Source organism: Sturnus vulgaris, chromosome 2 (assembly GCF_052056855.1).
Source record: "Sturnus vulgaris isolate bStuVul1 chromosome 2, bStuVul1.hap1, whole genome shotgun sequence".
Lineage (NCBI taxonomy): Eukaryota > Metazoa > Chordata > Aves > Passeriformes > Sturnidae > Sturnus > Sturnus vulgaris.
The window spans coordinates 32796575-32822540 of NC_142244.1; the positions used below are offsets into that span (position 1 = coordinate 32796575).

At 38.2% G+C, this 25966-nt stretch overlaps 1 protein-coding gene and 1 long non-coding RNA gene across 8 annotated transcripts in view; one reads left to right on the plus strand and one right to left on the minus strand.

Annotated features, from left to right (window-relative positions):
• LOC148224711 (uncharacterized) overlaps positions 1–23968 on the plus strand; it is a 39443-nt gene extending 15475 nt beyond the window's left edge. The window contains exons 2-3 of one of the 2 annotated variants that reach the window (XR_015801272.1): positions 15291–15480; positions 15743–23968. This is a non-coding gene — a long non-coding RNA (uncharacterized LOC148224711). Of the gene's footprint in view, positions 1–7901; positions 15481–15742 lie in introns of those variants that run through there. The other variant, XR_015801271.1, reaches the window with a different exon arrangement.
• Positions 1–25966, minus strand: part of CRACR2A (calcium release activated channel regulator 2A) — a 55200-nt gene that overhangs the window by 19518 nt on the left and 9716 nt on the right. For all 6 annotated transcript variants that reach the window (XR_015801267.1, XR_015801268.1, XR_015801265.1 and 3 more), the window contains 8 exons: positions 21911–22022; positions 19471–19639; positions 17789–17935; positions 12263–12353; positions 9606–9701; positions 4681–4868; positions 2606–2677; positions 409–454 (listed from right to left, as the gene is read on the minus strand). Coding sequence is in view for 1 of the 6 variants with exons in the window: in XM_014891540.2 (XP_014747026.1) it covers positions 409–454; positions 2606–2677; positions 4681–4868; positions 9606–9701; positions 12263–12353; positions 17789–17935; positions 19471–19639; positions 21911–22022 (921 nt within the window). In the remaining 5 variants the exon portion in view is untranslated. The remainder of the gene's footprint in view (positions 1–408; positions 455–2605; positions 2678–4680; positions 4869–9605; positions 9702–12262; positions 12354–17788; positions 17936–19470; positions 19640–21910; positions 22023–25966) is intronic.

Below are 25966 nucleotides of genomic sequence, written 5' to 3' on the forward strand. Positions count from 1 at the left end.
TGCTGTTACCCAATCTGAAGAGATAGTCAGGTACTGATTCAGGTACTCAGTTTTTGTACTGTTGTATAAATGTTTCAGGATATTACCTACTCTTGACTGAGTAAATTAACACAATTTAATTCTTCGATTTTTAGGTTATTTCATCCTTTCCTGACTGCATCCTTAGTTTCTTCTAAAATACATTCATCTCTCTTCAGATAGCTCCCACTTTATTGTTCTTAAAATTGTTCAGCAAATTAAAAAAATCTTATTTGTGAGTGAGGAAAAAAAGACAATACAAATGAAGAACAGGGCAAGATTTAAGTGGCATAAAAGTCCATCTTCTGTGTAGCCTTCCATTCCCCTTTTTTTGAAGTTGTTCTAATATATGTCTGCTCAACAGTGGGTTTGGAAATAATAGCTGGTTACCTGCAAAAATATGTCACGTTCATCCTTAAGATGTTTGTTCCTCTCTCTGCAAAGAGAACACAAACAAAAGAAACACTGAAGCCAAGTATTTAGAACTGCTGACTTTTCTATTCCACACTAACAGACAGACTGGACAGTTGGCAGTGCAAACCTTTCATCATCCTTTATTTATATTCTCACCTCAGCCAGTTCCTTGTCTGGGCTATTGATTCTCCAGCAGGGCTATGCTGATTAAAGCCAGATGGGATCTGGATCTATTTCTGTATTTTATCTAAACAAATGCCTTAACACATAGAAATCGGTTGTGGTCAATATGCCTTCTCATACTGTAAATTAGAATGTTTAATGATTCTCACAGTAAAGATGACCTCTAAATGTGGAGAAGGTGCAATGAACACCATCTCTTGCTCATCTGCTGACAGCTGTGAAGGCCAGTTATGCCCTTCTAAGCACTGCAGTTCTGGCTGCCATGGAAAAATCACCCTAGGAAAACATCCATCTCCCATTCTTTATGCAGAAACAATGGAAGTGTCAAGAAACAGGTACTCCAGGCAATCAGCAAGCTGATCAGATCTGACAGCACACCTGCTTAGTACATCACCTATTGTCTCCATCTGTTGCTGGCCTGGCCACAGGAGAGACTGAGCTGCCAGGATGAAAGGAAAAAACCTCTGTTGCCAGACATTTCTGTGTCCCCAAAACTTGCAACAGGCATGATCACAGAGTGGCCTATGGAAAACACACGCTGCAAAATAAGAGCCTTTCCTCAAGCCTGTACGATTTTTAGGCAACTTTAAAATGAGGCCTGAAGGAAATGCAGCCAATGAAGGCCTAGAGGCAGGTGCAACCTACAGCCCACACTGACCACTGAGCAAACAAACACATTAAAAAGAGGGCTACAGTTGTCTGAACACAGCTCCAAACTTCGAAGTCTATCAATAAAGGAATGGTAGCTAAGTACATTTTGGTATAATTTTATAAATATTTTGGGGAAATAATCTTCATTTTGGCTCAACTCCCAGCACTTGAGAAGCAACAGAGCCTTTCAAGCAAGTTCCTGCAGCCAGGCTTCTACCTCAGAATCAGCTTAGAACTATTCAGCGCTGTTCTGTTTTACATTTGACTTTTGGAAAAGAGACTGTCCTACAATACTGAATTGTCAAAAGGAAGCCTATCTGCCAGATGCACTGCCCTCTACTCTATACAAGAACCAAGCCTACAAAAGTCTTTTGTAACCATTTTTACTATTTTTTGTGTCATTATCCTGTGGCATTTGACCTTGACTGGCTGCCAGATGTACACTCAGCCACTCTCTCATTCTCCTTCCTCAGCACAAGGGAACAACATGGAAAAGCTTGTGGACCAAGATAAAGACAAGGTTACTTACCAGCCACCCATTACAGACAAAACAGACTCAGATGCAGGATGATGAGAAATAGGGACAAAACTAAAATCACCTTCTCCACAATCCCCTTTCTTCTCAGGCTCAACTTCACTCCTACACCCTCAGCTCTTCTACTGCCTTACCAATCCTGAGTGGCACAAGGGGATGGGGAATAGTGAGGTTGGTGGTCAGTCCACAACAGTTTCTCTCTGTGGCTCCTTCCTCCTCACAGTATTTTCTTGCTCCAGTGTGAGTTCCCTCACACAGATTACAGTCCTTCACAAACTCCAGCACAGATCCTTTCCATGGGGAATAGTCCTTCAGGAATGAACTGCTCCAGTGTGAGTCCCACATGGGCCACAATTCCTGCCAGAAAACCTGTCCCTCTATGGGCTCCTCCCATGGACCAAACTCCTGCCAAGAGATGCTCTTGTGTGCACTCTGCACAGACTACAAGGGACTCTGCTCCAGCAGTGCCTGGAGCACCTTCTACCCCTACTTCTTCACTGACCTGGGTGTCTGAGGGGCTTTCTCACACATTTTTTTCTCTCTTCTCTCCCTACTACTGCGCTGTTTACCACCCTTTCTTACCGAGGCTTTCCCCAGAAGCACACTGGGGCTGTGGGGCTCCACTGTGCCCTGTGCTGTGTCCATTGTCCCAGGGCAGCCCTGGCTTCTCTCTGGCACAGAGGCTGCCCCTGTGGCACCCCTCTGTCAACACCTTCACTAACTACATATCCCAACATAATTTCATCCTTTAATGGACCTCTTTAGAATTATGTAAGAAGTTTTTGAATGGAAGATCCACATTACCTTAAAAAATCCAGCTGCTTCAAAAGTCCTGACTTCTCTCTCTGTAAGGTTTCTGTTACACGGTACACCTCCCTGCAAAAAGAACCAAGAAATTGTTCTAACCATGGTAAAAACACTGTTAAAATGCTTCCCCCTAGGGGTATCTACATTTGAGACCTCAGTTTCTTCAAAACTGTCGATTCTATTATGCATGACTGGTTAATATTTTAAAGAAGTTAATTCAGTATAAGGCCCACGGTAGCAGAGCAGTAGGAATTAGCAGAGGAAGGAGTAGAGGTTCTTTTTTCAAAAAATACTGCTTTTTAATTTCTTCATCCAGAGAGCTTAATATATTTTGATACTGGTACTTGAAACATTCAGAAAAGATACACTGCTGAAATACTTCTCACTCATGGCCACTAAAAAATAAGTGACATTTTATCCAAAATTAGAGCTTATCCTGCTGCAGGAACCATATGTCAGGCTCGCACATCTACAATCCCTACAATTTCTTTCCAATTCCTGACACTTATGCAGCCATTTTAACACTTTTTTACTTTGATTTAATACAGTTTGGTGTCTGGCCTTAAATGGGTTTTTGCCTTTCAGTGAAGCCTCAGGTTCTTCCTGTGCACTGCATGAACATTACACCTGCTTCAACAGCTCAGGTCTTACCAGACTGAAACAGATGTTTAAAGCAACCCTGCAGGTGCAGTTGAGTAGGGCTGAGCTCTAATTCCATAAACCACTATTGAATCCAAAGTGCTTTGCAAGTGCAGTAGTATTATTCAGCAGTCTGACCACTGGGCAGATTTCCTTTGTAGCTTTTAAATCAGATCATTCCATAGTCTTTGTTCTGGATCTGAAAAGAGAAGCCTCAAAGAGGAAATAAACCACCTTGAGGAGGAGTATTTCTACTGTCTACTTCCAAAACACACATCAAACATGCAAACCTAAACATTCTAATCATAGTGGCCATTCTTTAACATTAATTTATCAACGAAGTCCATTATTTATACCCTCAAGAAAAATTAAAGAAGGAATAACTAAGTAGAACTTGGCACAAAGCTTAGGAGAAAAAGAATGTGACTTTGAACTAATGTTCTGCTCTATCCTGAAATATGTCAAACAGCAACAGCTCTGAATTATACAGTTCATTGCTGCAATGGCTAGGCCCATCTGTCATTCATGTGCTCTCCATTGGCAATGAGAGGCTTCTGAAGACCCCTGAGTATTTTCTTTGAAATGGACTTCAATGAACATTTCTGACAATTACAGCTTCAGGGCAGTGATTCTTCTGCTTTGTGCAGAAGGCTGGAGCAAGACAGGTAGCTTGATCTGTCACAGGTTATTTTTATCTCTCAAAATACGAACTGTAAATATTTTTTCTTGGTTTTTTGTTGTTATTGCTGTTGTTGTTGTTGGGGTTTTTTTGGTTTTTTGGGGGTTTGGGTTTTTTGGGGTTTTTTCTGGTTTTTTTTGGTTTTGGTTTTGGTTTTTTTTTGTTGTTGTTGTTGTTTTGTTGGTTTGGTTTTTTTGTAAATTAGAGTCAGAACCTGAAATATTCATTTGAGCTGGAAGCCCCAAAATTCTGAATTGCCATAAAGCCTTGTGGGAATTGGGATAAGCTAAGTTTTACCTTGCTGACCCTGCTAGGCTTACTTTTGATGAAGGAAAAAAAGAAGATTCTAGGTATCTCACAGTCAGAGATACCTCGCATTCTCAGAAGCAAGTTTCAGATAGACTCAGCTTTGAGGAGGATGAAGCCTCATGTGCCAAAACTGTAAGGCATTTCCATAAGGAATTCCATAGATATTTCAAAACTAAGACACTACATGGATTTTTAATTCCAAATACCCTCAGCCTGTGGCAGTGGGGAGAACACTGACATTTTGAACACGTAGCAAAAGATTCCATAGAAGCCAGATAAGTGACAGAAAACATGCTGAATTACTTGGGGGAGAGTAGCTAGAACTGCACTCGGCTTTGCAGTGGTTTCTGCTTATGACACAAACTTAAATCAGCCCTGGGTACCCTGAGGAGGATCACTGGCACACCAAGCAAGTGCACGAGGACTGCTGCAGCTGGTCACCTACATTTCCTTCTCCTCATGAAGCCTTGATGCCTCCTCCTGAAGCACCTGTAGCTGTTGCTGAGCTAGGCTTAATTCATGGGATGTTCTCTCCAGGTCTCTCAGCAGCTCCTGGTTAGTCAGCTTCAGCTTAGTGTTCTCTACTTTGGTTTCTTCTTTACCACTGAGGAGTTGTGTACACTGATGCTCTAACTGGGGTGGGAGAAGAAAAGAGAACAGAAAGCATTACAACTGACTGAGGCATCTTGGTTCTAAGGCTTTCAGTTTGGATCTTAGAGGTTAGCAGAGCAGGGAGCTATTTCTATCAAAGCCAAAAAATGAATAAAACACATATGGTGCTCTTCCACTGTTCTTTGTACAGACATAATTATGTTACAGTAAAACAAAGCCATTCCATTCTATGACTGAATTTTATCCAGTTCAAAAACACACCAGTACAAACCACAGAAAAGGTGCTGCAGAGCAGATTAGCAGCATTAAGTTGATATTCACAACAGCTATTTTAGACAATTTTCCACGAAGACCAGGCCTACACAGACAAATTAATAGTTCTAGCTAAAAACTGTTAAATTTAAATCTGATAGCTAATAAACCTTCCCATCTCCAGCAATATGAACAAGCAGTGACCGTTTTGCCACCTCAGACAGATCTGCCAAGAAGTGTGAATTAGAGCCTTTTTATTAATTTTTGTATTCCCTCTCCAATGTGCATCAAAGGAAAGATACAACTTCCCTGTAAAACAAGTAACAGCAGATGACAGTGGCTTCTGGTAAATAAAGAAATTCTACCTGCTTCTCCCTGGCTAACTGAGCAAATTTAGACAACAGAGCAAAACTTTTTATTAGGGAAGGCATTGCTGACCCTAAAATATTAAAGTTTTATTTTGGGGTTTTTTTTTGGTGTTCATTTTAAGGGCTGTAAAACATACCAAGAGGATTACAATGATACCATTTCAATCTTCCAGATCTGAGACATAACAATGTTAGAACTCTCATTTTGTCCATCCCAACAAGCAGAGCTCACCCAACAAATTCTCTTCTCACCCAGCCCTTCCAGTCAGTTTCTACCCTAGAACACTGAAGTTGTAGTCTTGGTTTTGAACGAGGCCCAGGTTAAAAATAAAAGCAGAAAATGCTTTCTATCCTGGACTGTGAGGAGTCAGGAGAAAGTGTAGAGTGGGAGCACTTAGCAGCAGCAGCAGCAGCAGCTTAATGTATTTGCTGAACTGTAGCCTCAGCAGGCTCACATTTCACATGGAACGCTGGCTGGGCATCAGATTACTGCTGAACAAGGCTGGTTTACACGGATAGATTGCATCAGTTCCTGAATATTGCTTCCACTCCTCGACTGAATGAAGTTATCCATTCTAAAAGACCAGCTGCTTCAGGTACTTAATACAAGACTCATCCAAAGGAGTGGCTTTGGGAGAAGCAAAAAGTTAGCACACAAAGATGAACTTTCAATAATCTTAGGAGCAACAAACTGCAGACAAAAACCCGACTTAGAGAATAGTATGGCCATCAGAAAACTTACAGAGAGACTGTTCTGAAAATGTAACTGCAATGGTAGCCAACATCAGCTCCCAGAATCATCTATACTGATGTTTGAAATACTTCCTATAAATCCTGGTGGCTCATTCTTGTCAGAAAACCAATAATACAATGTCTAAAACCCAGAACACAATTAAGAAGAGAAAGGATTGTTTCACAGCAATACAAAGCTCCCTTCTTCCATTGTACCCATACAATCCTTTGAGAAATGCCAAACACAACCTTTAAAGCATTCATCTAAACAACTCCCAATACAGAGAAATAACTCATTAGGTGAATGCTCAGCTGGTGTAATAGAATGGCATTGATCCTATAGCTTCTAGCTGCTTATGGAGCTGCAAATTGGCTCCTATGTTTATTTAGTAGATGGAAACTGATGGGGAAAAGACTCATGGCCCATAGACATGTTTAAGAAAATCTAAGTAGCAGAGAGAATAAACCCAATTCCCCAGGTCAAGCATAGAAATGGTATTTGATGGTGCATATTCTCTTTTTGATGAGATGAGAGGAAAACCAAGTTTAAGTTGAATAAAGAACTAGGATTATCCAATGCAAATGAGCTGTTGCTGAAGATGTTTACTGGTGTCCCCGAAAGACACACACATTGAGCACTCTTTATGCAATCCCCTGCTCTTAGCTCAGCATCCTTTCTGTAGTTTTTTATATTTTTTTCTCCCTATTTACTTCAGTAGCATGTGAAACATCCATACAGTGCCATAAGGCAGTTATAAGCAATTGAGTGCTATTCATCCATGTTTTCCTGCATCTCATTCCAAATTCCAAGGTCTTGCTGTTCAGCAGCTATCATCAGCACAGTACTCAGTATTTTATGTGAGATGTCTAGTAACTCCCCTGCACTTCACCTGGTCCACACCTATTTTCTTCCCCTCCCACAAGAGCCTGTGCCCTAGAGGTTATCCTGGATATCCTCTGCCTCCTCCTCAGATGTTCCAACTCATATCCCTTGAGGAACAATGCCAGTCAGACAGTCCTCATAAGGGAGAATCCCTCTGGCTATGCCAGAGGAAACAACAGTGAGCTCATCTGGTTTGAAAGCTCCCTTTCACATTTTTGTTAATGATTTCCAACACAGAAATAATTACATTTTATTTTAAATTTAAAAATAAAAAAAAGACTTATTGATGAAGTTTGGAAAAAAGCATTTGTGTTGCACCCAGGTGGTTCTCTCATACAACCAAGTATAGAAGTCATAATTAAATCAAGATACCTTTACTGTCTGCAAGAAGAGATTTAATTATCAAAGTATATTTCCATGCCAGAGGAGGAGGCAAAGTGAAAGAGATCCCTGGATAAGGCAAACATTAGGCACCACACATGGGTATCTCAGTGAATGAAAAGCAATACCAGAAAATGGGTGGGGACATAGTATTATAAAAGCAGATCTGAGTAAAGACAAGAGTCACTTTCACAGAAGATCATTAGAAATCAGAAAAATATATGTAAAAACCAGTGCCTTTAACTACACTGAGTAAAGCACTCCAATAAATAGGCTAGGTTGGTATACCAGAAAAAAAACATTAAACACAGCATATCAGATTAACAATGGGCCAAATAGCTGGTTGAATGACAAAAGTTTCAGTTGTCATCAATAATCTGAATGAAACTGTGAATTGAATCATTAGAAATAGTGAATTCCATTCATCCAGCACAGCTTCCTTTCCATAAAACCAAAATGGGATAGTCTTTATGGTGTATGAAGATCCTGTCTTTCAATAGCACTCTTGTTGTGATTCATGCAAATTCATAATGGAGGGGGGAAATGATAAATACTAGAAATTACAGATTAAAAAACCCATGGCAATACTTTTAATAATAATCAATGTAGTGAATAGAAATGGAAAACATAAAATCAGATAAAAAATAATATTAAGAAAAATAGCACAGACATTGTTTTATGTTCTCCAAGATAGGCAATAGTAGACAATGGCAATGCAGGCAACAATCATAAGATAAGACTTCCTGGTATTGTTGCCTATATTGATTGATTATACCAGGTGTAAAACTGAGTGAAAGCCTTTGTGGCTTCACTGAGGTTTATACCAGATTTAGAAAACACATACTTGAGAAAAACACAAGAAGAGTTTTTTACAGAATTACTGTTGACAACCAAATTTTAAACAGCTTAAAGCAAAAACAAACAGACAAAGGAAACTATTAAATATAATAATTACAAAATTAGAATAAGTAATTTCTTATACTTTTGCAGTTCGTTTCAGACTAAACTAAATATACCTGATATGTGTGGCCTCAAAGATATCTTCAAAGTATAAATTATTCCACTATAGTGCTGCAATGTGGTAAAGAGCCTGCATAAAACCACATATATTCTGATTCACAGTCGTACTGGACAAGTATAATTAACATCAGGCAGTTGATTTCAACTATGGAATAGACTTTTAGGTCAGTCCCTTATCCTTATCAGCTAAACTTCACCGAATCACAGTGTACCAGGTTGGAAGGGAAACTCAAGGTTCATTGGTTCCAACCTTTTTTGGCAAAAACACAGTTTAGCCAAGATAACCCAGCATCCTGCCCAGCTAAATCTTTAGTTTCCAATGTTGGGGAATCCACCACTTCCCCAGGGAGTTTATTGCAACTGCTGATGCTTCCCATTGTGAAAAACTTTCTTCTCTTTGTCCACATATTCATATTCTACAGAGGGAATAGCGTTTACAGCATTCCATTTCAGCCCTTTAAATTCCAGTGATACTTCCTTTCCCTATTGCTAGTCTTTCCTGCAATGACCTTGGAGCCAGTTTACAGCAAGTTCTCTGCTCCCCAAGCAGGCCATGCATTTTAGAAGTAAAACACATCAGGTTTTAATATGGGAACTTGACAAGCTGTTACCAATGTAAGGGAAACAAGCACTGCTATAAAACTGTTATCACAGAGCTATATCAGGAGCAAGTTGTTCAGGAGGGAGCATTTCAAGTTCAGAGTGCTGAATCAGTCCAAAACAAGTATATGAGTGGCTGGTACAGGCTTTGAGCAGAGGTGCTCACTAGAAGAGCCAAATCATTGTTCTCTGCTCTTAAGCTCTCTGTGTGTTAAACCAGTTCCCAGAACACTGAAGGCAGAGGAATTATGCTACATTTTCATAAAAATTAGCCTAGTACCTGGGGAGAATATCAAAAGCATTCTTTTATTTTCCATTTTACCACATGAAAGGAAATTTACTTTAGAAATAGAGGTTAACATTTTTCCTAAGCACGTGACACAAGAACAACAGAGGGTCACAACTTGGCAGAACCACATCACACCAACTTGCAGTTTTGGGACCTAAAATAGTACCTAAAGAAAATCATATGAGCAAACAAGAGCTATCTATTTTTTAACTCCAAAGGTTATCAGTTAGTACCCTTTTCTGTTTTTGAACCAACTGCTCCAGTTCTTGTTCTTTTGACTGCAGCTTGCACTCCAGCTCTTGACTGTGGGACTGAAACCTCTCGGTGTCCTGCAAAATTCCAAGAGGAACTGGATTAACAGAACAGCACAATTGCATCACGGGAGGAGAAACAACGATTCAGGGATGAAGCTTTCCTCAGTAAATATAACAAGCCTTGGGTAGTACTCAGTTTAGGGATGGTATCACTCATCAATCTCTAAACTGCTGTAGTCCAGCAGCTTCCATGACTGTGGTTGCTACAGGATGTGCTGATTGCACATGAGGAGACATCAAGTCTAGAAAGTGGGGGCAGACATCTCAGGCAGGAGGCTGAGGAGCTCAGCCAGTCTAAATCAATGCAGCCAGAATGTAAGCTCTCATTCCCAGCCACAGCAATTCAGGTTGATGTGAAAGAAACAACAACTGCCATGCTTCAAATCTTTCACTAACAACAATTTTTCACAGATGTTCCACTGGTATAAACAAGCAACTGGGGCTTCAAACTCTGCCTTTCACTTAGCAATTATATTAACCTGTCCATTGTCCAAGTATTCTGCAGTCACTGGGAACTACCAGTCACATTTGGGATTACTCCTTCTGACACTCCTCTGCTGAGAAAAACTGTCAGCCCTCTCCTCAGTAAAGTCAGGTTCCAACAGTTTGTATTAGCTGAGAATCTGTCCTGTTTCTCCAAAAACAGGCTTCTATTCTCTAAGGTCCCCAGGAAAATGCCTTTAAATAAAAATAAAAATTCTCTCAAGACAGCAGGGTTCTTACAAGTGTTTTCCCTTAAGCAGTACATGTAATGGGGTAATCAAATGCATGATAACTGGCTCTTTCTGGAGAAGAATATATATGCAAGTGAAAAAACACACTAACTGCCCCTTTTGTGTAACATTCAGTCAGCAGGGTATTAAGTATTGTAAATAGCTACACTTTGTACTTATTTGCATCTTACCAATTTCTTTAAACCTATTCTTCAAGAGATGCTCTTCATTCAAGCCACAATAATTTCCCCTTTTTATGGCATCAATGCATCTCTCCAGGCTGTAAAGTCTTTGTAAGACTTTGCATTAGAGAAAGAATTTAACAGTCAGATCTCCCCAGATCTCAAATTAGTCATGCAAAGAAACAATACTTCATAAGTGTCTGGCAGCCCTTAGCGTGACTGCTGACTAAACTGTAAATAGCTTGAGTGGGAAGCTTTCATGAAAAAGCCTGAAAGAAATGGCTTAACCTCAAATAAACAACTAATTAGGAGATCCAACAATCATTGCTTATGGAAAAGTCTTTGTTGTTCGGGGGTTTTCAGTACCACTTCAGTTGTGGACTATTAAGAGCACATAAACTATTTTTTCCACAAAACTGCTGTCAGGCAAAGTTGCAAATACTTTTTATCCTTCAGCTGGCATACAAACTTTATTTAAAGGTTGCATCTCATCCACCACTAAAAACTGCTCTTAGCTTGGAATGGAAAAAGACTTGAAAATTTGAGTCAGGTTCACTACTCTGTAAGGCAAGTGAAAAGAATGATTCCTTAGACAGCTGATAAAGGCGCTTTTTTTTTTCTCTTTCTCTTTTTCGTTTTCTTTTTCTTTTATTTTGGTTGGAAGGAAACAAAAATATACTTGATATATTTGCATCACAAAAGCAAGCTTTATATATATTTGATTATGTTGTCTAGTTATATTTATATATACTTGATTGAGAATGGAGGTAATAACCACGATTTTGGCAACTATTTCTATCATGTACTGCTGAAACCCTGTATTTGTTTCATTTACATGACTGATGCCAAGACAACAAAAAGGGATGAGCTTGTAGCTCATGATTGACTGTCACAGGCCACCCAGAGCAGCTGTGGAACCTCCATTATTTTAATACTCAAAACTTAATTGGCCAAGTTCCTGAGCATCCTGATCTAGTTAGGAAGTAAGGTGTCACCTTCCCAAATACATGATTCTAAGATGACTCTTTCCTGAAGCACGCTGGAAGTTCTTGTTAGTTTCCTTGTTTTACAAGAAAAAGCAGGACAAAAAAATCCAATGAAGATACTATGGACACAGTAGAGGTGATTTAAAGGGGACTTTCCAAGGAAAGGGAATTAATCTTTAGGTGTTCTGGAAACACCATGGCAGTGATGAAAGATTCTGTCCCGTGTCTATTTTGCAAATAACCTGTGGTTGGTCCACAAATTACTGCCATAACTTGATTAATCTCTTGTTGTTATCCCCTCTCAAAAAGCAGAGAGCAGAAGTCAACAGGATTGATGCTGCTCTGAAGAGCTTCACGGGGTGTTTTTCCTGATTGCAGCACCAATACAGTTTTCCTAGAGTAGCACAAATAATACAAAGTTTGTAGTTTAACTGACTTTCAAAAGAATGCCAGTGCTGCATGCCAGCCACTGGGTATAGGACATCACAGCTCCCTCATCCAACAAGTCACTTAGCTTGAAACTACAGAGACTGAAAGTTTGAAGGTGCAGCACAAAAGCAGCTGTGAGGTAAAAGATATTTTTTCTTCCTCTGTTGTGAAAGGCATTTTGTGGGCTTTAATTTCACACCCAGAACAAGTTTAGAACCACTGAAAGGGGGAGCAGAATCCATGGTCACCATAACAGAGACACTTACTTTCAAGAGAAACTGCTCTTTCTCCTTTTTGATTTGCTGTTCCATTTCCTCATAGAGATGTTGAATTTCTTCATCATAAGCAGCAATTTTCCTAATAAGAGAGAAAAATACACTGAGTGGGTCTTTGTAGCATTACTTCAAGTCATGGCCCACATTACCAGCTAAGCTCCACATCTGTGCCTTAACACAAGACTCCAAAGAATGTTCTGGTGTCAAGGAAATAGAAATTTTTGTGCAGCAAAGCTCACAGACTTTTTTTTTTTCTTGTGGAAGTAAAGCTTCAATAGCTTAAAACCTAATATAAAGCTGATGTTTTCATAAAAAGCAGATGTTCATTAGGCAATTTTAATGACTACTAGATCTTGGGTATAAGGAAGCGTTTCCTAATGACAATACCAAGATATCAGAGCCTAAATTTGACAGTTAAAACTATTTTCACAGCAACTTACTTTTTTTTACTCTTGTACTGCTCTGTTGCCCATTCAGGGTGCTGAATGAGGTACTTCTAGCTAAGACACATTAGCTAGAACGAAATTCTTGAAAGCAGCCTTACTGCCTCTCTAACTGCTTTGCTGAAATAAATTTGTAAAGCCCAGACAAGGAATAGAAATAAATATGCTGTGCATAAGTGTATGTGACTGTAGAGAAAAAAAGTAAGAACCCACAGAGTTCACTTTTTTCCAGTAGAATATTGCAATTAATATCACTGCAGTTTGATCCATGAAGGATTACATGGAGCAAATGCTTTAGTTTGGACAGAAAAAAATTTGACTGTTGACAGGGAACAAGATATCTGCTTTGTTCTGCTACTATTCTATTCCATGCTCATTAATCCAGACACTGAAAAGCAAAAATCTCTGTATCAAACTCAGGGGACATCCTAGAAAAATTTTTATGGAGACTATTAGAACCTTTACCTGACAGTACTGTATATTCCCCCATATTCCTCCTGCCATAGCTGTTCCTTGAGCAATCTGCATAATGCTGTTATAATAAAGTGCAGAATCTTCAAGGGCATTCACATCAGCAAGAGCAAGACAAGGAACACACAGTAGAAAAAAACTCAGCAGTTGTTTTGTATCTACTTGTTTTTTTTACAAGTCCTGTACATCTTCCATGTTTTTGCTTATTGAAGGCCTGGTTTACTTCTCATTGAAAACAAAGCCAATTTTAAAGAAAATTCAAAAACTTTACCTAACCCGAGAAGAGGGAGTAAAACCAGAAACAAGTCTGTCTTTCCCCCTTTCAACAGCAGAGCACCTGACACTGCCAGCTTGCTTTTACGGTCACAGATAAAAAATGTGAGACATTTTCCCAGGATTTACAGAGGCAATAAACAACTGTCAAGCCACAAGAATTGGAGGAAAACAATGGCTGTCACTTAGACTTCTGCAAACCCTGTCTAGGTGAGAAAATCAGGTCCTAAAAGGGCCTCTGCCATGTGACTGCAACATTTCAAATAGAGAGTACCAGAAAATCCAGGAGCCCTTTTCGCTGCATTACTCCCCTTACACTGTAAAGATGGGTCATGTTCTCATCTCAAATGATTTTCCTGAGACTAAGAAAATGCTAATTCCTTAAATTAGCACTCATCAATGGAAACAAATTACACACATTTATAGAGAAATACCAACTACTTAGGAAGACATGGCAGAGATGCTAAGTTCATACACCTACTGTATTCGTGCAGAATAATGTCACTTTGACCAGCCCTAGACTGACTATTGAAAAGCCCTGTAACTTTGCAGAGGCAGAACACATTGCACAGCAGTCAGTGTTTCCATGGGAATCACAAGGATTTTCTGGGCTTTTGTGTGACAGGGAGAATAACTTTAGTCCTGTGTTTTAGCCTGCTGATTTAGGTATTTCTTTCCTCTTATGTGTTTGGAAGCAAAGGATATGGTAGCACCATGAAGACTACATCCTGAAGGCACTCCTAAATGTAGGAATCTCTTCAGTTGGTCTGGCACATAAGCACATGCCATCTCTGCAGGCTGAATACTCTGCAAGAATTTCATTCATGGATTTCCATTCTTATTTCTGATCAAATCAAACAGAAGGGGAAAATAATATCCCCTCATAATCAAGTCTAAAAATTTTAAGTAAAATAACTAACAAGCAGCAGAAAAAATAATCCAATACATTAGCTGGCAAATATTCCCCACATATATTCAGGAGAAAAAGACTGAATAAATAAGGATATATCATTGTTACGTGAAAAATGTGACATGTTTTTCCATTCCCTTAGTTTACTCCTTCAAGTTTTACTTAACACATAATTTTATAATTTCAGCCATATTTGATATGTAGTCTCTCTTTTCAGTAACACTGTGGAATACACAGATGGAAAAAAAAGCAGATGAAATGTAATGCCAGCTCACTAAGTTCAGATGATAAATTCAGGATCAACACACGAGGGTTCAATTTCTGCCCATGCCTGTAGCTGCAATGTGAATTGTTTTGATTTCACAACTGCTGTCATGCAGTTTGTCATAATGGCTCTTTCTCCTTAAAAAAAATACTGTGATTTGTGCACAGTGTGAACTAATCTCCTGAGATGCTGATTTTCTTCTTTTTCCACGAAGATGGATTCTGACACTATACCATGCTAAGCCCGGTGAGAAGTTCATCTTTCCCTTCCCCTTTACCCTTTTGTTTATCTTGCCTGCTTAGGACTCTTGTTTGAAACAGTCTACATTTTTATTAGGTTTGTCCTTCAAATGCAAAGCACAGCAGCAGACAGAGCTAATGGCAGTTGAAGATTTTATCTGCTATTAGAAGAAAAAGGTCTTTCTCATCTCTTTTAGGCTTACTTCCTATCAGTCTTATTAAAAGCTGCTTGGTTCTACTGCCAGGGATTTGAAGAATAACAAGGTCTGTCATATTCCACTCCAGCCTTTGCCTCCTCATTCAAGAGATACGACCTTTTAAAAATAGCTCTCTCAGAAGAGCTGTTCTATTCCTTTAACCACTGAGTTGCCATTCCCTGCACTTTTCCTCATCCCACTACATTCTTCCTGTGTTGCAGAGACCAGAACTTCCCACAGTGCTCTCAGGACATGGATGCACTAAGAGTCCTTGTAGTCGCAAAAACATGCTTTGCCATGTGCTCAGTACCCTCCCTGGTAGTGCCCAGCAGTTTACTGGCCCCTTTTGGCTGATTTTGGGAATATCTAATGCCCCCATGGGCTTTCTCCGGAATTGCAATTGCCCATCACGTAAGTATGTTTTTATTTTCTCTCCCTAATGTTAATTTCTGCTTTTTTTTGGGTGCTCAATACATAACCCTATTATTAAAAAAAAAAACAAAAACTACTGCTATGTTTAAGAAACTGTCTAATTTTAAACTAGAGCTTAAAATTAAACACAAATACCAAAAATCAAGGAGAACTAACCTGCCCTGGCAAATAAATATTGTACCCACAAAATCACATTTGGTTTAGATTTAAAATCCCCCTTTTTTTTTTTCTCTGTCTCTAGTTACATCAGTATTAACCTGTTCAGTTCCCCCATGTGTGGTATATTTGCATATTTGTGGATTGAGAACACATTCAGCCTCACTGCTGCCTGGACCTACGAATAGGAACAGCAGCAACCTACTGGATCTATTGAACCAGAACAGCATGAAACTCCTGGATATCTTAGACCATGGGACTGAGGTTCAAGAATGAAAATATGCACGTGTGAAAGCTCCAGAAGAAAAGACAACAACAAAAAAAAAGGTAAAGAAGAACATAATGGGTGAAGAGCATAGATTTTTATGGCATAAAGATCCCAGCACATACACATGAAGCTTCTCAGGGCATCCAGGATAGAAGAAAAAGGAACATTTGAAGACAAAAGCACAGCCTACACCCAGGAAAGGAGACAAAAGGCTGAGAGTAGACTGCCTTATTGCCTAATGACTCACGGAGGTGAGTCAGGAAGGAAAGACTCAGGAAGGAAAAATGAAAGATCAAATTCATATTCAATTTGCAAAGACCAAGAAAAACCCGGTAGACATTATAAGACCTCAAAACGCAGCATCCCTTCTCTTCTGCGAGAGAGCAAAAGGAAATCCTGGCCAGTCTCTGCAGATACATGCATCTTAGGGCTAGTAAATATGTGGGTATTAAAAAAAAATTAATCTTCTCCCCTATATGGTTCTGTATTGAGCTTCACTGTTATTTGTACATAGTTTAAAAGAAACAGATTATTCGTCCCCACTGTAACTACCAATAACAACCTGACTACTCTGATTCCTTCCAGCAATTGACTACAAACAAAACAACAATCAAAGTGCTGAAATCAGTGGTGTTATCAGGAGCAATAAAAAGAAGAAATTTGCTAAAACATGTTTTTACTACAAAGGCATAAAAATCCAATGCACTTTCAAGGTAGAGATTTCACATCATCCAGAAAAGAAAATGCTAATGTACTCTATGTACAGCTCTGCATTGATCAGAGCTATTAAACAGACACATTTATTCTTTCAGTTCCCAAAAAAACACTCACAAAAACCCCCAAAAAAATCAACAGAACAAACCTTTCACCACACGTGGTAGTTAACAACCTCCAGTAAAAGCAGACAGCAAAACTCTCTGCATACTGTTTTCAGCTGTCTGAAAGCTAAAACCATGCAGAGACTTAGCTGAAAATGCTACTACCAATATAAACCAATTGTCTTTAATGATCATACATTTTTAGGTTTTTTCTTTCCTCATAAACCTTGTCACATTCTCAGAATAGTCAGAAGAGTGCTAAACAAATGAAGTAAATTTTCAACAATATATTTGCCTTTATTGCTCAGTCTGTAAGAATCTGAAATTCAGAAGTGACACTTTAAAATAAAAACACAGTGCCAATAATTTTGCATGTTGTTAAAGAGATTTAGCATCATAACTTTTCTCCCTCTAGATAACGACATAAGAATGATCTATAATTTTTAGTTCTTATACATATTTTTATATGGGTATTTTATATATTTGTTTATATTTACATTTTATAGGTTTTATATATAAAACATATATGTTATTTACTATGTTTCATAGGTTTGCTTTATATACGTTTGTTAGCTTACATTTTCACTAGTATCAGTGCTTTGTGCTGCTCTAACATCTTAAACCTCTTATGTCTCTGGCCAGTTAATCCAGGTTTATAGCTTTTCTGCATGCAATGCTTGCAAAGCACACAGATAATTTACCAGATGTACTGTTAAATACAACTTTCCTCTGGAATCAAACTGATTAACTATATTGGAATCACTCAATATTGTCTTAAAACTTCAATGCAATAACAGATATCTGAAAAAGAATTTCAGTCAATAAAATCTTAACCTGAAAAGTTAATTTAATTCAGTTCTGCCATATGAATAGTTTTACCAGTAGTCTTAATGCCAGATAAAATTTTACATTATGGGAAATTTTACATTATATGAAATCTTGCCCTCAGTCCTCTACTGAAATACCTTGTTTATTTCAGAAGTTCAAACAGCAGGTAAAATAGTTTTAAAAATACACAAGCAGTCTAACAAAGAGAAGTACTAACTTTTTTAGAGCACATTCCAACTCGTTCTTCTCATTATCTGCTTCTTGGAGCTGGGAAAAAATTCTGACTAGGAACTCTTCAAAATTGGAAAGTAAATGAGGTTCTTCTTTTCTTAGCTGCAACCAAAGTTGCTTCACATCAGTCTCACTGAAAGAAAAGATCATAAAGGATTCATTAAGAGAGAACATTTCCAGGCTGCAGTAAATGTCCTGAACACCCTTAGTAGATGGAGGCTTCAGGGCACCACTAGTCAGAACATGAAACTTATTAAAAACAACTTAAACAGTGCCAGATTTGAAAAGAATGAGGGGTGGGAAATGATGGAGACTGAATTTATTCGAAACATGCATTGTAACATCTGGCCACTCCTGACTGCAGAATAGCACAGGAACTGCTTGTTTAGTGGGTGCCTTGGCAGACACTCCACCTAAATAGGAATGGGTAAGAAAGGAGACAGATGAGATACAGTATGCTCTGACATCACTTCTATTAGAAGTAAAGAAGTTCCCACAAATCTAGAGGGAAGGGGGCAGTGGAAAAGGTAATCAAAATCCCTTCCTCATAAGAAATTCAGACTCCTAAGTCACATAGATATGTTAACAAATTGCATTTGCACCACATTCTTTCATTTTGATACGTTTTTATTCCATAGTGAGTCTACTACAAAAAGCAGAACAAAATGTCTTGAAATATTGATTTAAAGATATACCAAGATAATGTTGTGTTTCCAAATCTGTTCAGCAGACACTGACAGCTCTATTGTGAATGATAATGGGTTTCTAATACTTAGCCAATATTCTCCCGAACCGCTTTGTTTCTTCCTGACTCACCCTCTTCCATGAGCATGGCAAGCCTGAACCTAGCCAGCAAAGACTGCTGTACTTAAAGAACAAAATGAGGATAAGGATGGAAAAAATGGGTGATAAATAGCTCTTCATAATGAAAGCCTTTCAGGATGACTGACAATGAACGGTTTCCTGGAACAGGCAGTCAGGAGAAGAGAAGGACTGATGGGCACTTTTATTCCATAGTAATAATCACCAATGTATTTCTTAAATATTTGTACCACTTGCCCAGATTTTCTGGTGAAAAAAAGCATTTTTGCCCAATGTTTTTTTTTGTTCTACAGTATTCATTGTGATTGACCAATGAATGTGAGGCCAGCACACAAAAAGCTCTTTAAGCAGGTTTTATGCTCCGTGTTTCAGAGTGAGCCATTCTGGCCTTGAAGGAAGTAGCATTACCAGAGCAATCACAACATGCAATTATGCATGAAGAGGAGAAAAAGCAGAAAAAGTGGAGAAAACATCCCTGCTTATGGTGCACTTTAAACACAGCCCTTGCCAAAAATAGCAGTCATCATGCATTGATTGAAAATCAGTGACATCTGTGGATTACATGCTTGTAATTATCTATGTTCAGATCCCATGGCACATCAAGTGGTACAGCTTTCAAATGGAAGAAAAAGACATTTCAAGTGCCTGAAGCACAACAGTTTTGCTCTTGAAAAATTTGGTCAAATGGCATTTTATCCTGACAGTAAGAAAATCAGTTGTTTTAAGAATCTCTGTGGTTTTGAGCAGCTTTTGTTCTCGTCATTCATCTTGGATTCCATTAAAATCAAACCCAGAGGTGAATCATAAAAGGTCATACAACTGATTACTATTGCTGTGAGAACTCACTCATCCAAAACCTTTGTAGCTCCAAGCCGATCCATCAGATTCGAGAACTGCAATTCTTCATCCTCATCACCACTCATGGTCTCTTCATATCTACCTGGGCAGGCTGTTTCACCTTCTGATGGTTGCACCATGTCATTTTTCAAAGCAATCTGCTCCAAAAGAAATTGGCCTAAGAATTAGAAATTACACACATTAGCATTTTCAGAAATTACTATAAGAAGAAATGTCATACTAAACATACTAAAGCTCAAAATTTATGGTAAATAAACAACAAAAGGATGGGGCATGTCAAGAGGATCCCTGAGTTCTATGGCTGGCTTTGTCCCCAGTTTAATGTCTAACCTTCAGTAAATCATCCACCTCTAATTCACAAACATAATAAAAAATCCCTATCTTCATGCAAAAACATAAAAGGACATAAATTGCTGTAACAACTCTTCATAAATGCTGTAGTTTTCTTTCTTGGTAGGTTTAAATAGATTAGGAATCAAAAGATCAGTAAATAAAATGTATATTAAATAAAATTTAACATTCTTTTTAGTGCATGACCAAAGACACACATTCAATTCCTATATAAATTGCATACAGAAAGCTACATTTTATTAAGTTATATGGTGAGGATGCAGAAGTGAAATTGCCACATGAGTAATCAATACATTTGTGCTCAGCTGCCACAGATCATATACATTCCATCAAATTCTAAATGTGTCATCTATTTTATTTGAACAGCCACAGGTCAAAATTTTTTTTGGGGGGGGGAATACTGTGATTTTATGCAGAGGATTTTTTGTTATATTCTAAGTTCCAGTACATAAATTATTATGGATCCAAGGAAACAGAAATATTGGTGTGGCTTTATGTTTTTATTAAGTCCATCTCACATTTTTTTCTCATAGCACCCAACGGAGCATGTTGGCAACAGAACGGAGTATGTTGCAAAGAGAGGTTACAGTAAATTTCAGATTTGCCACCACGTGGAAACAGAAACAGGACTCTCCCACAGTAACTGGTGTAGCATGAGCTTTATCCAGACACCAGTCTGCCTTCTCAAGCAGCTTTTATGTACTACAGCTTCTGCTTCTACCAGGATGCCAACATCATCACCTAGCCAAATGTAGGACTACCTGGAAAATAGCTGTCAGTGCTGTGTAGCAGGTTAAAATGCATAAAATGCTTTACACTGTCTATCCTTATCTTTTATGTGGTGTTGTCCATGTGCCTTGTGTACTTATGTGGGTGTCTTTGGGGCACAGGTTTAACTTTACTACCAGCTGAACCTGCAAACAGGAAACCAGTGACACACATCCACCTGGGCCTCTGGACTGGACTCCAGCACCTGAGCAGGAGGAACCCCCAGGATCTGGAGCTGCTTGAGATGGCAGCACTTACAACCTCCCTTAATAGCTTTGGTTATGCAGGGACCGCTTATAAAAGAAATCTTAATTTAACTTATGAAAAGCAAAGCATATATTATTTCATTTTTTGATAATGTCAATTTTCAGATTTGTCTATGAAGACACTTGATCTACCTCTACAGTGGGAGAAGTAGGATAAGTGAGAATTAGAGTTCCAAACTACTGATGATTTTCAAACAAAAATTAAGGTCCTGTTTGTTGGATCTGTATATAGTAACTAAATTGAGATTTACTGTTACGATTCATGCATAGATGAGATTCAGTTTCCTTTCAGTTTTCTAGAGAAAATGCTTAAACCTTAGCCAGCAGAGCTAAAATTAAGTACAAAATTGATTCTGTGTAAACAACCAAGCACAGTTTAACTTCGTCATCTCATCTGGAATGTCACAGCTGGGGAGAAAACCACCCTGTGACAAACACAGAGAACATGACAGTAAGAGTGCTGTTGCAAAACAGGCAGTTACAAAAAACTTATCAGATCACATCTTACAGTAGAAATAATTGCCTCATCCAGTTTTGTTTTGAAATAAATTAATATCACTTGAAGAATTAATTCATTGTAGAAAGCATTCTCACAGCTCTAAGGACAGTGGAGCGAACACACTCCTAGCATTGTCTTACATTAAGATTAGAGATAATTAAAATTATCTTTCATGTCTTATTACCTGATAAAAAATAAAACACAAGACTTCTCCCCCTGCCTCTCACCCAAGGGAAACCTTCAATAAATTGTACACAGATTAGCTCAACAGCTTAAAACAGGTGTGATTCAGATGATTACCTCATTTGTCATATTGTGTCATGGCTTGCCATTTTACACAGGAGAGAAAGACCCTGGAGCCCTTTGTCTATTTATTCACATAATTTGACCACTTCTTCCTCTTCTACATATATCTGCTATATTTAGGGAATAGTCTGGCTCCCTGTGTGCATTACTAAGTGTACTGTTAAGACAAAATTCTTGATGTGGAGAGTATAGAACATGAATAAAGCCTAAAAGAGGAGACATGCTTTCCAAAACTCACTGAATCCTGTGATGAACTCCTTTGGGGTAAGTGAGCCGTTGCCATCAGCATCCAATGTAACGAAAACTTTTTCAAGTTCTTCCAGGCTAAGAGGTAACTCAGGATGCAGTCTCTGTAATGACAAAACATGCAGCAACTTTATTTGTTACTACAGGATGAGAGGAAGACTGGGTTCTACAAAACATCCATAGTACAGCAGGATAGGTCCTTTGCTTCCCCGAGTGAAAATCCAATTACAGAGCAAAACCAGATCAACTGACGGACATTTGCTTTAATTACTTCTTTATTTGAATTTATGAATCCATTATGACAACGCAAGGAGAACAGCTGCCTGGTGCCACAAATTCCAATCACACAGAGAAGAGGAAGAACTTGAGGTGGAGCCTCTGCATCCTGGTGAAATGCCTTGCTTATCAGGCTCCTGGACAAACTTGGCAGCAGAACTGTACAGCTAGTTCCTTCCACATCATGAAGTCAAGCAAGAGACTCTCTAGACAACTACATTGTAGAGGATGTACTGCCCTAATTCAAGCTGATTCAAAAAGTGTACATAAATAAGTAAATAAACAAAGCCAAGAAAGCTGCATGGTCTAAGGACCAAACCTCTTGCTCCCACAATGAGTTAAATGGAGTTTACAACTCTTTACTTCTGAAATGCAGCAAGCCCACATCAAAAAAGATACAGCTTCATAAAACCAGCTCCACAAATATCACATATTTTTGCCTGATAATCTAAAGACAGGCATAAAAGAAAAGAATTCTGTAAAACTAATCTTAATGGTTTTACTCTAATTCTTTTAACAATGTAGACAGATTCCCAGAAACTGGAGGAAACTGGAGTGGCAAACAACCCCAACAACCAGCATTTCCACTGGGAGACAGCACTAGGAAAATTAAAACCTTTCCTCAGCTTGAGAAGCAATATAAATGCACACTGGTTCAGTCATCTGTTTTATTAATTAGCATTTTAATCCCCCCCGAACTCCTGTTTCATATACAACACATTAAATCTGCAAGCTAGTAGGTTGATAAAAAGTGATTAAAAAAATTAGATTTAAAGTGATGATCTGTTCCACTGTGGGGGAAGGATTTAGGACCAAAAAATGTTTCTCCTGAAATCCAAAATAGCAGAAACCACTATTCAATATGCTAAGCCATATTGAGTAGCCAAGGTAAGCATTGGCTGAGTGCATTAACCAGGAGTTCCCTGGTTGCCACAAAGGGTTTAGGGTATGTTTTATGAACTGTATGAGTTAAATGGAAGAGTGGCAAAAGGAATTCCAAGGTGGTCCTGAGAAGTGAAAGCAACAGAGCTCCTAAAGCACAGAATTATCTGGAATAGTCACAAAGGGATTTCTGAGCAGGATTAGTTGTATATTGCTGCATGCTTCCAAAAGAAGGAACCTATGAAAACTGGATGTATACTCAGTTTAAATTACTTATTTCATCAGAATATACCTGTCTTCAGTTTCTTACTTAAACTCACCCATCTTTCCAAAGTTTGGATTTCAGTCTCTAAGATCTAAAGGGAAACTTTATGAAATCAGCTTCTCCTGTAAAAGTCTTACACTGATGAGGGAGAAGGTGCTTCAAACTACTCTTTTTGTGTTCAGAAAAACAGAAACTGTTCTCTTACCACCAGATCTTTGGGACCTGCTGAAGGAGCACCAATTCGACCATGCCAAAAACACAGACCCAGCTGCTATTACAGTGCAATGGCCTGCAGGTCCTGCTGCAAACCTGACTGACAAATATGGGCTTCTCCAACCACAGTGGTAGTGCCCTAATGCAGCATCCAAATTCTGACGAGAATTACACTAAATTTAGAATGGAAAATATTACAATTACTGGTGTTTTCTTGGAAAAACAAAAAACGTATAAAAATAGGAGATTCTAAGGAATATACCAACATTTTGCTCCACTAAATTCCCTCTGGATAATTACAGACTTTTATGACCTGGGACATACTTACTAAGACTAAGTCAGTGTTTTCCCAACCTCTTGGGGTTTTTTCTTAATTAAAAAATCAAGGTGGTTTGTGGCTAGGAAAGCAAAATGTTATTGGTCTCATAGTTTTGTTTTTGTTTATTTGCTCATATCAAGCTTACTATAAAAATACACAGGCCCTTCCAACATGAGGCTCCTAAAATTTTTAAAAGAAAAGAAAACAAAATAAGATATATTTAGAGAAATCACTGGAGCTTAAAAAAAAGCTATCTGCACTGCCACCAAACATGCTCGGTGGTTTCATGACATCTGTGCTTAATTCTCTCAAAATTCCAAGCATTTACTCAGCAAAATAAAAGGCCAGAGGTCAAATAGCTAAGAGCAAGATCTGAACCCAGTCTTCCCATGCACACTAGAACAAAACATTTTACAGAACTCATTCTCATTATTCATTATAACCTCAAGGACCAACAGATGAAACTGTGGTTTCAAGTCTAAGGTAGAATTTTCTTTCTTGCCATTTCAGAAAACTTCTTGCTGGTTTAAAAGTTGGGTACATTTGGTATTTGGAAGCAGAATGAAAAATTTCTTTAAAATCAGCTATTAATATCCTCTCACAAAAAACAACATCATATAATGAAGGAGGAGTAAATCTTTAGTGTAGTTACTGTTATAGACACAAGAGAAAACACTGCAAGATTTGTTCCATCAAGATTAATTGAATTTCAGATACATAGCACTTTCTGTTGAAATCATGCCTTGTATCCCATGACTAAAGATTAAAAAGCTTAGCATTAGCATCCTATATTTGAAGCAAAACTTGAGGAATGATTAGCAGTACAGACCTATCAAACAGCACAATGCAAAAGTGATCAACACTTAGTACTTTCTAAGAAAAAAAACTGGTTTATTTTCTTGATTTATGTTCTTCTTATAGGGAGCAAACATCATGAAAAATGCAGGAAATGAAATCAAATATAAAGAAACACCACCTCAAATGTCCTGAGCGCCTTTATTTCTGTATTAAAGAATTTACATAGACTTATATCCATAGACAACATTTTCAGATATAGTAAACAAACATTCATGATGAAATAGAAGAATGAAATAGAACTTTATTTGTTCTTTGCAATCCTGTTTGTACTGCATCTTTTATAACATCTGTTTTAGAACCTGAAGTATAAATTTAGCAGCACTCTACGCATAAACTTAGAAACAAACAGAAACAAATAATTTTAAGTTCCTTGCAAAAATAGGTATTAAAACTTTTTATATATGTATACATACATACATACAAATATACGTGTTTTCCATTAGGTAAAAATATATGCCGTTCAGTTTTTGGAAAGACTGTAAAATTGTAATCCATTAAACCCTCTATGGCTTTGGATTTACCAAAAACTACCACTGGCAATATATTTGGTTTTTTGCATTCAGTTACTTCAGTAACATAATGTAGATTGACAAAGTCTACAGCAGGGCAAGCATCCACATTTTTCTCTTTTCTCAACTTTGCATAATTAACAGAGGTCATCAGAAAACTCAGCAACACAGCTGCAAAGAAAGCTCTTGAGAGCTGGCAAACTGAGCAATTCACTCAATATGAGGTTTTGCTTTTCCAAAATAGGTAGTTAAAGTTGTTTCAACTCTGTTTTCATACAGAAGACAACTTTGTTTCTGAGGACAGGGAAAGTTTCTAAATTTTCTATTAGATGCTTTCTCTAGTAGTAGATCAAGATGAATTTGTTTTGCTCCTGCTCCCCAATTTTGTTTCATCCATAAGTACTGAAGTAGAAATGGATTAACACAAATTATGCTTTGCATGTCAAGCATGAGTATATTCCTGTTTTCTGCCACATACTGGTTCAAATCATCTTATCACTTCTGCAATGTGCCACAATCACATTTTCAAAAGCTTTTATTATATATAGTTGCTTTTTCTCAGCATATCCAGCAAATCTGATTTTGGGCCCTCAAACAAATTAAGCACAATTTCCTGAGATTGCTGCCAACACTGAATAATGCTAAAAATACTGTTCCTCTACACTTCCTGCATGTATATGTGATCCAGCTGACAGTCCACCATTGTCTGACAGCGAAGCCACAGTG